The sequence below is a fragment of the Neofelis nebulosa genome, chromosome 1 (assembly GCF_028018385.1).
Source record: "Neofelis nebulosa isolate mNeoNeb1 chromosome 1, mNeoNeb1.pri, whole genome shotgun sequence".
NCBI lineage: Eukaryota > Metazoa > Chordata > Mammalia > Carnivora > Felidae > Neofelis > Neofelis nebulosa.
In genome coordinates, this window is record NC_080782.1 from 242,501,239 (window position 1) to 242,514,271 (window position 13,033).

At 46.1% G+C, this 13,033-nt stretch overlaps 1 protein-coding gene across 2 annotated transcripts in view; it reads left to right on the plus strand.

Moving 5' to 3' along the window:
- The window catches only part of CRYL1 (crystallin lambda 1), a 132,604-nt gene that overhangs the window by 9,372 nt on the left and 110,199 nt on the right, over positions 1-13,033 (plus strand). The window contains exon 2 of one of the 2 annotated variants that reach the window (XM_058690374.1): positions 9,561-9,668. The exons of the other annotated variant lie outside the window; for it this stretch is intronic. Coding sequence (XP_058546357.1) covers positions 9,561-9,668 — 108 coding nt within the window. The remainder of the gene's footprint in view (positions 1-9,560; positions 9,669-13,033) is intronic. 2 annotated transcript variants of the gene reach the window in all.

Here is a 13,033-nt window from a genome sequence, read left to right on the forward strand (position 1 = left end):
CAAGTGGGGAGGGTAATCTATAGTCGTCAGCTTCCATATCTGTGGGGGTTTTCACGCAGGCAGCAAACAAAGGAAGAAGAACCCGGAGGAGGGGTCTCTAAGCTAGAGACCAGAGTCTGTTTTTGCCCCATAGGCCATCTTTGGTGTACTGTGTTCACTTCTCCAACATGTTGATTGCTTCATTCTTTTAATACTCCATTGTCTATATACCACATCTTCTTTTTTTTTTAAATATTAAATTTATTGTCAAATTGGTTTCCATACAACACCCAGTGCTCATCCCAGCAGGTGCCCTCCTCAATACCCATCACCACCCCCCCCCATCAACCCTCAGTTTGTTCTCAGTTTCTAAGAGTCTCTTATGTTTTGGCTCCCTCCCTCTCTAACCTCTTTTTTTTTTTTTTTCCTTCCCCTCCTCCGTGGTCTTCTGTTAAGTTTCTCAGGATCCACATAAGAGTGAAAACATATGGTATCTGCCTTTCTCTGTATGACTACTTTCACTTAGGATAACACTCTCCAGTTCCATCCACGTTGCTACAAAAGGCCATATTTCATTCTTTCTCATTGCCACGTAGTATTCCATTGTGTATATAAACCACAATTTCTTTATCCATTCATCAGTTGATGGACATTTAGGTTCTTTCCATAATTTGGCTATTGTTGAGAGTGCTGCTATAAACATTGGGGTACGGGTGCCCCTATGCATCAGCACTCCTGTATCCCTTGGGTAAATTCCTAGCAGTGCTATTGCTGGGTCATAGGGTAGGTCTATTTTTAATTTTTTGAGGAATCTCCACACTGTTTTCCAGAGCGGCTGCACCACTTTGCATTCCCACTAGCAGTGCAAGAGGGTTCCTGTTTCTCCACATCCTCTCTAGCATCTATAGTCTCCTGATTTGTTCATTTTGGCCACTCTGACTGGCGTGAGGTGGTATCTCAGTGTGGTTTTGATTTCACATCTTCTTTATCCATTCATCCATCGATGGACATTTGGGCTCTTTCCATACTTTGGCTATTGTTGATAGTGCTGTTATAAACATGGGGGTGCCTGTGTCCCTTCGAAACAGCACACCTGTATCCCGTGGATAAATGCCTAGTAGTGCAATTGCTGGGTTGTAGGGTAGTTCTATTTTTAGTTTTTTGAGGAACGTCCATACTGTTTTCCAGAGTGGCTGCACCAGCTTCCATTCCCAAGTTTGATAAGTTCTTTATAGATTTTGGATACTAACCCTTTATCTGATATGTTGTTTGCAAATATCTTCTCCCATTCCATTGGTTGCCTTTTAGTTTTGCTGATTGTTTCCTTCACTGTGCAGAAGGTTTTTATCTTGATGATGTCCCAATAGTTCATTTTTGGTTTTGTTTCCCTTGCCTCTGGAGATGTGTCAAGTAAGAAGTTGCTGTGGCCAACGTCAAAGAGGTTTTTGCCTGCTTTCTCCTCGAGGATTCTAATGGCTTCCTGTCTTACATTTAGGTCTTTATCCATTTTGAGTTTATTTTTATGTATGGTGTAAGAAAGTGGTCCAAGTTCATTCTTCTGCATGTTGCTGTCCAGTTTTCACCATTTGCTGAGGAGACTGTCTTCATTCCATTGACTATTCTTTCCTGCTTTGTCAAAGTTTAGTTGGCCATATGCTTGTGGGTCCATTTCTGGGTTCTCTATTCTGTTCCATTGATCTGTGTGTCTGTTTTTGTGCCAGTACCATACTGTCTTGATGATTACAGCTTTGTAATACAGTTTGAAGTCTGGGATCGTGATGCTTCCAGCTTTGGTTTTCTTTTTCAGGATTGCTTTGGCTATTCGGGGTCTTTTCTGGTTCCATGCAAATTTTAGGACTGTTTGTTTAGTTCTATGAAGACTACTGGTGTTATTTTGGTAGGGATTGCAAGAGTGGATTTCTTGTTACCTATAGCCCTATGGTTCTCCTGGAATTAAGCCCTTTGATTGTCAAGATCAAACACTTTGGGGGGCTTGTTTCTCTGGTGTAGTTCTTTAGGGTTGGGGTGCCTAATGTGGGACACAAATTCCTTGGTCATTGGGAACAAAATCTGTATTATGATGAGACTATGGGTGTAACAGAATAAATGTCTACCTGCGGTAGTTTTTTGAAGGACTAATTCGGAATTATGAGTTGAGAAGCTTTTAAGCATATCAGAATAGACAGAATGGTAGGGACCCATTGCATGGTCCTCAGGTGTCTAGGAGTTCAGAAAAAGTTAATAGGATGTCACAGGCTGTAAGGGCAGGAAGCTAATTGTATTTGGGTCCAAGGTAAAGTCGTACTGGGAACTGGAGAGCTGGCAGAACTCTCATTCTGGGCTGTGCAGTCTGATCTCCACCATCCATGATCTCTGATCATCCACGTTAGCCTGCTGTGTAGATTCCCTCCACCTGCACCTGCTCACGTCCCCCGTCTCCTCTGCTTCTTTTTCTTGCACACTGCTGCCAACCCCAGTGTTATAATCTTTCAGCTCCAGGACCTGTTACTTATAGTTTCCATATTTTAGGTCCAATTTTCAGGAGAGGAAATCTGATCGGATTAAGTCCTCTGTGCAGGTGATACTACTGACAGCATAGGGTGCTGGTAGGCTAGTTGATTGGCTGCTTCCGGTCAGATGTCCATGTCACGTCCAATCATGAACGAGTGTGCGTGAAGGAGCAGGGGTGCCAGCAGGCTCCTGGGAGTTGACTTCCTGCTCTTGGTGCTTCCTCTGGAGGACTATGGACAATACAGGCCAGGAAACTATTATAATAAGGAGAAATTGGCATGGGCTTACTATCTACTGTATGGAATATAATTTTTCCCCCAATTTTATGAAAATTCTCAAATACACAGAAAAGTAGAAATTATGGAAAAAAGGATACACTGATAACCACTTTTCTATTCAACAAATGTTTAAAAGTTTCCTGTAGTTGCTTTATCTGTATATTTTATTTAGCCAATGCTGAATATTAGAGAGTTAATGTTTACTTTTTTGCTAATATAAAATTTTTTTAATGTTTATTCATTTCTGAGAGAGAGAGAGAGAGAGAGAGAGAGAGAGAGTGGGGGAGGGGCAGAGAGAGAGGGAGACACAGAATCTGAAGCAGGCTCCAGGCTCCGAGCTGTCGGCACTGAGCCTGACAGGGGGCTGGAACCCATGAACCATGAGATCATGACCTGAGTCAAAGTCAGATGCTCAACTGACTGAGCCACCCAGGCGCCGTACTTTTTTGCTAATATAAATTCTACTTTAAATGAGTGTGTGTGTGTTGACCACATTAACATAACCTAAGATAAATTCTGGAAGTAAAATTCCCGGCTCAAATACTAGAAATACCTAATTTTGATACAGGCTGTGAGAGTGCCTCCAGATGCTTTGCACCAGTTTTTTTTCCCCCTCAGTGGTTTGTGATTGTCCATTTCCCCATAACTTCACCAGCACTAAGCACGGTCGGTTTTTTAAATTTCTGCCATTCTGGTATATATTTTATTTGCTATTGTGGGAGTAAAGTACTAGAAAATGTTTTCAAGTTAGCTTGTACACATACTTTATATAGCTTTCCCCTCCTCTTGTGTTTGGTGTGTTTATCTCTTACTGCTGGGTTTATAGGAACTTTTGTATACTTATTTGTTATAAATATTGCTTCTTTTTGGACATTTGTATTATGTTGAGGGCTTTTTTGGGGGGCGTCATAAACAAAGTTATTAAGATCAGTTAATATTTATTTGGCAACCAAATCCTCCATGAGGACCATGGTGGCTTAGATTATTGTAAAAATGTCTTTTTTTTCCCTTTATTTTGAGGGAAAGCGTGCACAAGCAGGGTTGGGACAGAGGCGGGGGGGGGGGGGAATATCCCAAGCAGGCTCCGTAGTGTCAGCGCAAGCCCTACGTGGGGCTCAAACTCTCGAACTGTGAGATCATGACTTGAGCCGAAGTCAAGCGTTGGGCACCACCCAGGTGCCCCATAGAGACGGTTTTGATAGAAAGGTTGAAAGCTGCTTACTGCTCTGGAGCGAATGCTGCCCCAGCCCCGAGTGCATTTGGAGAGGAAGCAGCCCTCTGGGGCACGTGACCTCTCGAGGACTGTGGTGGTTTCGTAGTTGGGGGTGGAACTGGGTGTCCAGACACCAAGCAGCTGCTAAGATAAATGACTGAATTGTGATACCAGGCAATCGTTGAAGCCACTGTGAGCCACAAGTGCAAGCCACGTATGTAATGCCATTTTCCAGGAGCTACATTGAGAAAAAGGTGAAATGAATTTCAGTCTGTCTTATTTAAGGTATTTTTCTAAGCGCTGATGTTTCAACAAGTAATTGGTACAAAGTATTACTGGTGAAAGCGTTTACGTTCTTTCCTGGGAGGCACAGACTTCAAAACCCAGCGTGTCTTCTCTGCCGGCAGCGCGGCCCCCGTGGCCCCGGCCGCTTTCCCGGCCCGCGTGGCCGGCGCGGGTTGCGGCCGCGGTGGGACCTGGGGGAGTGGAGACAGCCCGTCTCCAGAAGGCTCCAGAAGGGGTCTTCCGCCCCTTTCTTGCGCCTCACCTGCCGCGCCGGCTCGTCCGAGAGGCGCTTCCAACTCCGCCTGGAAAAGGCGAGTCGGGTTGTGCGGGCGGGTTCGCTTCATGAGATGCGTCTTGTGTTCTCGTCCGCGGAAGGTCTTTTCCGTAAGAGCAGCCGGAGCGCTTCGGCCTTGGGTCGGAAGGCGGCCGGCAGCCCTCGTCCTCGCGCTTCTGCTCTGCACGGCCTTCGAGCCTCGCCGAGGCCTGAGCTCCTTGGCGTCCGCGCCCGCCCTCTCCTCCCGGCCGAATTCGCCGCGTGCGGGCGCAGGACGCGGGGGCCTTGGCCGAGGGAGGGGTCTGCGGCCGACGCGGCCCGGAGGCCCCGTGGAGCTCCCACCCCCGCGGGCGGCAGCCCGGCCGGAGGGGGGCGAAGGTTTCAGGCGGGCGAGTCGCTCCGGAGGGTTGTGGTAGTTTCTCAAACCGCAGAGGGCACAGAAAGAGTGCTCTCGGCCTGAAAAATATTTTTCTGAAGCGTGTCGTACGTGCAGCGAGTGCAGCAGTCATTCGGGCACGGAGTGGACGCGCGCTGTGAACGCTGCCGCGGGAGTATCCCTTCTAGACCTAGGCTGCAAGCAGGCCTTCCTTTCTGGTTGAATAAATCACCACATACCGCAAACATTGTGATACTGGCAGTGGGACGAGGAGTTTAAGGCCAGTGGCTGGTCCCGTGGGATCACCTGCACGAACGTTACTTGGCCTTTTAACTTCCTGCCTTGCAGCTCTGGAGAGAGCGAGAGGGCGAGAACACGTCTGTAAGGAAGAGAAGGAAGTCTTTTCTGGAGAGCGCGAGCGTGTGTCTGTAAGGAAGAGAAGTCTTTATGCAGGGACGGTCTCCTTCAAACTCTGGCTTGTGGCGGATAATCTCGGGCGACAGCTCTGTTAATAGAACTTTCTGCAAAGAGGGAAATGTTCTACTTACGCCCTTGCTGTCCAGGCCGGTGGCCACTGTCACAGGTGGCTGTTGAATACTTGAGATGTGACCTGATTTTTAAAATTTATTTCAGTTCAATTAATTTAAATGGCAGCATGTGGCTAGAGTCGACCGTATTAGTGCAGGTCTAGAGCATTGAGGGCTTAATAAAACTTTATATATACATAATATGTAAATTTTACATTAGTTATAAAAGATTTTAATATTGCAGAAGAATACGGAGTAAAATCTGTATAATCCTGCGCCCTTTCCAGAAGTTGAGCAGAGGTCGTTTTAGTTGTTTCCGCTGCGTTTTTCAAACAATGCCTTTGCATAATATACCTTGTAACAAGATAGGAGCCCCTCTCAGTCGCCCTTTGTGTGTATTAAGGGCTCAGCTCAAGTGAGCGTTGCGCGAGGGCTTTGAAGCCTGGATAGCACTTCTGTGGCATTAACAGGATTTTCAGGTCAATTGGAGGCAAGCCGCGCTCTTCCCTTCCATCGCTTGGGCCCAAGCCCCACAGAAGGGGGGCTTTGTGGCTGTGTCGGGCACTCCCTGGACTCAGAGTCGGAACTGTAGATGAGCTGAATTAGGAGGCGGAGCGGGGGGAGACCCAGTAGGGACGATAACGTCTCGGAGCCCAGCCTTGGCTTCGACTGTTCTTCTAGCCCCGCTCCCGCAAAGCAGCTCACGTGGGCGCCGCGGTGAAATAACACCACGTCTGAGACCAGCGCGTCCCACTGCGTGTTCTGCCTACTTGCAAGCTAGTAATTCAGCGTGTTGCTCTTTCCTGAACGCTGGCAGAGGACACGAGACTCACGGGTCAGACACAGAGAGCTTTCTTAATCATAGCAGGGCAGGCGGTATGAGCTTCCTGCTTACGCATTTGTCCCCTTGCCGTGGGGGTGGATGTGCACCTCCCAGGTGCGTGCCTGCACATTCAGTGAGCGTGTTCCAGTGTGGGAACGTGGAGCTTGGGGAAGCCACTGTTTATAGGAAGGGGTAAGCAAGCCTGCTGTTGTCTTCAAGGGACGCATTTTCCTCCCCTTGAGGTGGTGGCTCACTGCGTAGGAACTCCGGAAATGGTCGGGCGAGGAACAGCCAGGCCGTAAGTTCTTGGCACGCCTGGCGAGGCTGCAAGTGCTCGCAGAGAAGTGCCCCCACCGCTTCATACTCTGCTTTGTCCACACGCCCCTTCGGGACCCTCTAAAATGGGAAATACGTTGCTGCTGACATTTGCACCGCATTTTAATTTTTTTTTTTCAACGTTTTTTATTTACTTTTGGGACAGAGAGAGACAGAGCATGAACGGGGGAGGGGCAGAGAGAGAGGGAGACACAGAATCGGAAGCAGGCTCCAGGCTCTGAGCCATCAGCCCAGATCCCGATGCGGGGCTCGAACTCACGGACCGCGAGATCGTGACCTGAGCTGAAGTCAGACGCTTAACCGACTGAGCCACCCAGGCGCCCCTATTTATTTATTTTGAGAGAACATGCACAAGCAGGGGAAGGGCAAGGAGAGAGAGACAGAATCCCAAGCAGGCTTCGTGCCATCAGCCCAGAGCCTGACGCGGGGCTCGAACTCACGGACTGCGAGATCGTGACCTGGCTGAAGTCGGACGCTTAACCGACTGCGCCACCCAGGCACCCCTTGCACCGCATTTTAAAAAGCTTCTCGTTTAGAGGAAACCCAGAGAGTGTTGTTGATTTGTTTTTAAATTGTATAGAGTAGGAATTGAAGGACAGTTTGTGGACGGGATGCAACTTGCGTTTGATATTCTAAGCGGCATTGGAAGATCTCAAGGTTGGAAGAAAAATGGAGTGTAGTCCAGCTGCCTATCCGATATTTGGTGCTAAGTGATTACCTGCCTCTGTTCAGACACCCCCAGTTCCAAGGCTTTTCCACTTGCTTGATCACTGGGGCTGCCTTTTCCTGAGTAACATTAAGCAAGTGTCAGGATGACCGAAGCGGTGGCAATAGGTACGGTGGCCTCAGAGCTCAGTGCTGGGTTGTCTGCGGGAAATCTGACTCTACAGCATGTAAACATGGTATTTCTTCCAGCCTAATACTATCCCCAACTTGACCGCATTTCTCCTTTCAGTAACTGCCACATTTTCCCTTAAATCTCAATGAAATCGTCTATTGTGTCTCTAATTCCTTTGTCCCCATCCATATTCTTTATATTATGGAAAAGTTTCAAATCATATTAAAGTTGGGAGAATAGTACAGTGAAAACTTGTGTACCCCTTCTACCCCAGTTTCAACAATTATTAACACAGGGCTAATCTAGTTTCATTTATATTCCCTTCTGTGGATTAATTTGAAACAAATCCCAGACATTGTGTCCTTTCACCTACAGATATGTTAGCGTATATACCTAAAGGATCAGGGCTGCAGTTGACCCTTGAACAATGCAGGGATCAAGGGTGCCAGACTTCCCCACACAGTTGGAAATCCGTGTATAACTGATTCCCCCCAAAGCAAAAGCCTTATTGATAATATGAACAGTCAACTGACACATATTTTTTATGTGATACATATTAAATACTGTGTTCTTGCAATAAAGTAAGCTAGAGAAGAGATGCTAAGAAAATCATAAGGAAGAGAAATATATTTACAGTACTGTACTGTAAAAAATCTGCATATGAGTGGACATGCATAGATCAAACCCTTGTTCAGGGGTCAACTGTATTTATTTTTTTAATTATTATTTTTTAATGCTTATTTTTGACAGAGAGAGATAGAGCGTGAGCAGGGGACAGAGAGAGAGGGAGACACAGAATCTGAAGCAGGCTCCAGGCTCTGAGCTGTCAGCACAGAGCCTGACACGGGGCTCAAACTCCTGAGCTGAAGTCGGATGCTTAACTGACTGAGCCACCCAGGCACCCCCAAGGATCAACTGTATTTTAAAAATATAGAACTGTGATACCACCATCATGTATAAAACATTAACAGAATTCCTTGCTATCATCACATAATGTCTTTAGATATCCAGTCAGCATTCAAAATTTACCTGATTACCTAAAAACTTTTTGATACTTGGTTTGAGGGTCCAAGTAAGGCCCACACGTTATATTTATAGTTGATATACCCTTCTTTCAATCTATAGGTTTCTCCATCCCTCTTTTTTTTTTTTTTTTAATTTTCTTGCAGTTTCCTTGTTGAAGAACACAGTCATTTGTCCTGTGAAATTTCCTACATTCTGGATTTTGCTGCATGTATCCATGTGGCGTCCTTTAATGTACTTGTTCCCCTGTCCCTCCATTTCTAGAACTGGTAGTTAGATCTAGAGGCTCATTTCTCTTAAACGCAGGCAGGCTTTCTTCCGTACCAGTATGTCAGAACTGCTCTTATCACTGTCCCCACCCCCATTCATCTTGCTAACCCCAGTGGCCAGCCCTCAGTTTCGATGTCACCTGGCACCTAATATATGCTCAAATGCTGGTGGTGGTAGCAGTTAGTATTTTCCCCCATCTTCCTCAAATAAGTAACATCTCTGTTCTTCACATTAAGTGACTTGCCTAAAACAGTGGTCAAATGGGGGTTCACATAGGAGCCTTTTGCCTCACGACACCCTACCACTTTACTACTGTAATTTCTTTTTAATGTTTATCTTTGTGTGAGAGAGAGAGAGAGAGAGAGAGAGAGAGACCGAGCATGAGCAGGGGAAGGGCAGAGAGAGAGGGAGACAGAATCCGAAGCAGGCTCCGGGCTCCGAGCTGTCAGCACAGAACCAGACGCGGGGCGGGAACTCACGGACAGCAAGATCACCACCTGAGCCGCGGTCGGATGCTTGACCGACTGAGCCACCCCAGGTGCCCTGCACTACTGTAATGTTCGTTTCAGAGTGTGAACTAATGGTGACTGCCTGACATCTGGCAGTGCGCCAGGCATAATATTAATGCCGACACTGGAGTTGAGAATTCAGGGGCTCCTATACAGAGATACAACATTTTCAATGGATACAGCTATCAAAATGTGTAACTATTCTTAAGTATTTTAGAACAGGGTGCTGTATAATTTTAAAAATTTCATTCTGGGTTGGGGATGAAAAACTGTTCCATTAAGTTAACTGGAAGCCTTTCTTACTTTCTTTCTCTTTAGTGGACTCATCGGGCGAAGCTGGGCTATGTTGTTTGCCAGTGGAGGCTTCAGGGTGAAACTCTATGATATTGAACAACAGCAGGTAACAAATGCCTTGGAAAACATCAGGTACGTTAGCTGGCACCTTCTGGGAGGACTTGGCACGGCTCTTTTGCTCTCAGGAGGTCTTGGTTATCATACACTTGTGATTTTATTCTTCCCTTTGGTGGCGGTTCCAGTGCCTTGGAGCTGGTAAAGAGACCCGCTGAGATGTAAATTAAGACCGAAGAAGGAGCTCAGATGATGAGCAAAGGACCCTTAGGGTTGTAAAGATGTGTGATGGGAGTGGAGTCGGTGAACAGGCATCTGAGGCTTCCAGCCGGAGTGAGTGAGTGAGCTTACCTCGCTGTGTCCCACGGGGCTGGACGTCTGGGTCTCCCTGTGGTCCCCGGGCAGACAGTGGTGGCTCGCAGCACGCGGTAGCCGGAGCTGCGTGGGCATTGCGTTTTTAGGAACAGGAGGTCCCGAGGTGTGTTTCGACCTATTGATCTAATGATGCCAGGACTCAAATGAACCGTGATAACTGATAGTTAAAGGCCTCAGAGTAGGTGAACTTACATAGGCTGAGTGCTAAGCTCGGGGGAAGGCTAAGTTTTGGGAATAATCACAGGGGGCAGGATAAAAACAGGAACCAAAGGAAAAAGGCCAAGAATGAGGGAGGTCAAAGATAGAGGCTCCAAACGAATGCAATGTTCCGGAAGATGAAAGGGCCCTAATTCGTGACCTCTTCACCCAACATGACCATCACTGAACACAGTTTTGACCGTCTCACACATGGTGTCGTTCAGGCAGGTATTCTCCTTCTTGGGGGATATCCGCGAACGTGCAACCTGAAGTTGTAGTCGTGTAACAAGACTGTGCTTACTTTATAGTTTATTTTTTGAAAAGACTAATATACATGGCTGCTATTTAATATTATTGGTGCCTGATTAGATTGAACTTTTAAAAGCCAGTTTGTAAGAGTTTTGCATCAAAAAACCCAAAATAATTTATTGCTGTTAGTAGTCTTATGAAAGAAAAGCACATCTGAATTCTTGCATATGTAAAACTTAAAAAGTGTACACACGGTCCTTTTCTCAATAGCAGTAGCTTTGTTTTTGTAACCCATCTACACATGACTCTGAGTTCACTTAAACATGCGGAACTGGTTGTACTTCTTTGGCAGGAAGTAGAGATCTCAGGGTATCTTGTGACTGACTACCTTTTTCTTCTGGAGTTATTACTAGCAAATAGTAGCAGGAAAATCAGGTTGAATGGTGTCATGTTGCCCTCCGAGGGAAGACTACATTTTTCGTCTTATCACCTAAGTAAAGCCAGCTGCTTCCCTTACTTACGCAAGATTTTCAGATGCTCCTTTCCTGGACACAGGGACCAGGTTAAGAGCATTGAGTCCAAACCTTATTTTTGCATATACCTTGGTCAGTAGAAGAGTTGTGAGTTTCAGTGCTTTTTCAGTCAAAAAAGAATTACTGCTGCTGCTTTCGGTAAGTCAACTGTGTCACTCGCATACAGAGACTGTTAGCTCACGTCAACAGCACTGGGTGTCTGGCTGTGGTCCTAGTACGTTCAGGAACTGAGACTAGAACGTCCCTGGCCACGTCTGAGGCACAAGTGTAAGGAGAGCCAACTTGACGCTTTTCGTCAAGAAGTATAAACAATGCGTCTTCCCGATTGGGTTGCGTTGACTGATGGGTCAAAATAGTTTGTGCCCACCATGCCCCCTTTTATGCCACTGGTTTATGTTCTTCATTCATCACACTAGGTTGTGAGCTCCACGGAGACTGAGAGTATGCAGTATACTCACAGTGCCTTCATTATTGAAGTGGTTTGTGATCTCTGCTAGCCATGACGGCCACAGAAGGAAGCCACACGCACACCTCTTGACCCCAGAGACGGGCACCAGCTCAGTAATCGTTTTAAGTGAGTCATGGGAGCCTTTTCTAGAGTCTCAGAAAGTACTTCTTGCCGTGTCTTTTGTACACTCTCTCCCTACCATCTGTCCAACCCTTGCTGTTTGCCTCACTTCCCATAGTCCCATCCTTCCAAACATCGTATAGTAGGAAATACATGGTTGAAATCTTACCACTTCTGCATGAAAATTCTATGTTAGACTTATTAGACACTAATCTTAAACGAGTATAAATTGTACATCTTGATTCTGAAATTGTAAAAATTAACTTAAACTGGTGCAGTTGATTTTTTTTTTTAAATTACAACATGAGAAGATGAAAGGAATTATCACGACGCATGCCATACCAAGAGATCATGGAGAATTAAAAAAAAAATTAAAAAGATGTCGCGCAAGACTAATTGTTTTCTAAGAGTGGTAAAATGAGAAACTTAAAACTTATTTAAATCTCAAAATAGAAAGGTAGCTTGACCTTAGAAAACCTCGTTAGCTGCTGCTTTACCAAAAGCTTTTTGGTTTCCATTGTATGCCTGATGTTCGGCATGTGTTAGGTCTCAAGAATCTGAGACTGAATGTATTTTAAGAGAAAAACAATAATCAGGTAAAAGTTATAATATGGACTCCTAGATCAGGACATGACTTTCTGAAATTTGGATCCAGCATCATTTCCACGCAGTGACAGGCCATTCTCACCTTCACCAGACCAGGGCTACCTGGCATGAGCCATATTGATATCTCAGGGACCACCTCCACTCTGAGGCAGAGGACAAACTGCCTTGTTTTACATGAGTCCCAATCTGAAATCACTATCGTATTTTGATAAACCCTCCCTTTACAATTTCTGTATTGCCGTCTCTTTACTACCTGTAGATGGTCATTCTCGTATGCAAATCCCCCCAAAATGAATCTGCTTTCTACACAGATTAGGATTTAATAAACCACCAGAAGTGATCCCTGAAACCAGGTAGCTGCCCTGTACTCCTGCCTCCTGAGTAACTGAACTCCTTGTCTCTGAACCGAGGCGTTTCTAATAACTGGGTTCCTGGGGATGTGTTTAAATTGCTACCCCGACCCCTACACTTGCTTAAACATCTTGAATTCAGTTTTGAGCTGGATTCCTCTGGATTGATCTGTTCTGGTTTGAAAGGAACTTTTAGTTTTCCTGTATACCTTTTGGCTAGAATAGCTGAGTATAATCACAAAATGCCCATAAACTGCTTCTGTCCCTGTCTGCACACTTCCTTGTATTGTGACTTTGCTGCTCCCGCTGCCCGACTCTGGGTTTGGCCACAGACTTTCACTGGCCAGTGGGACAGAGAGCAAATGCGATGCAAGCAGAGGCCTGGAAAGCTCCTGTGCATTGAGAACTTACCCTCACTTGCTGCTGGGAACCCTTCCTGCCATCCTTCGTCCTGTTGGTCCGTTCAGTCTGGCCCCCTAGAGACACGTGGCCCAGCTGTCAGCCGGCACTAGCCAACACCAGCACCTACCCCTAGATAGATGAGTGAAGCCATCCTCGACCAAC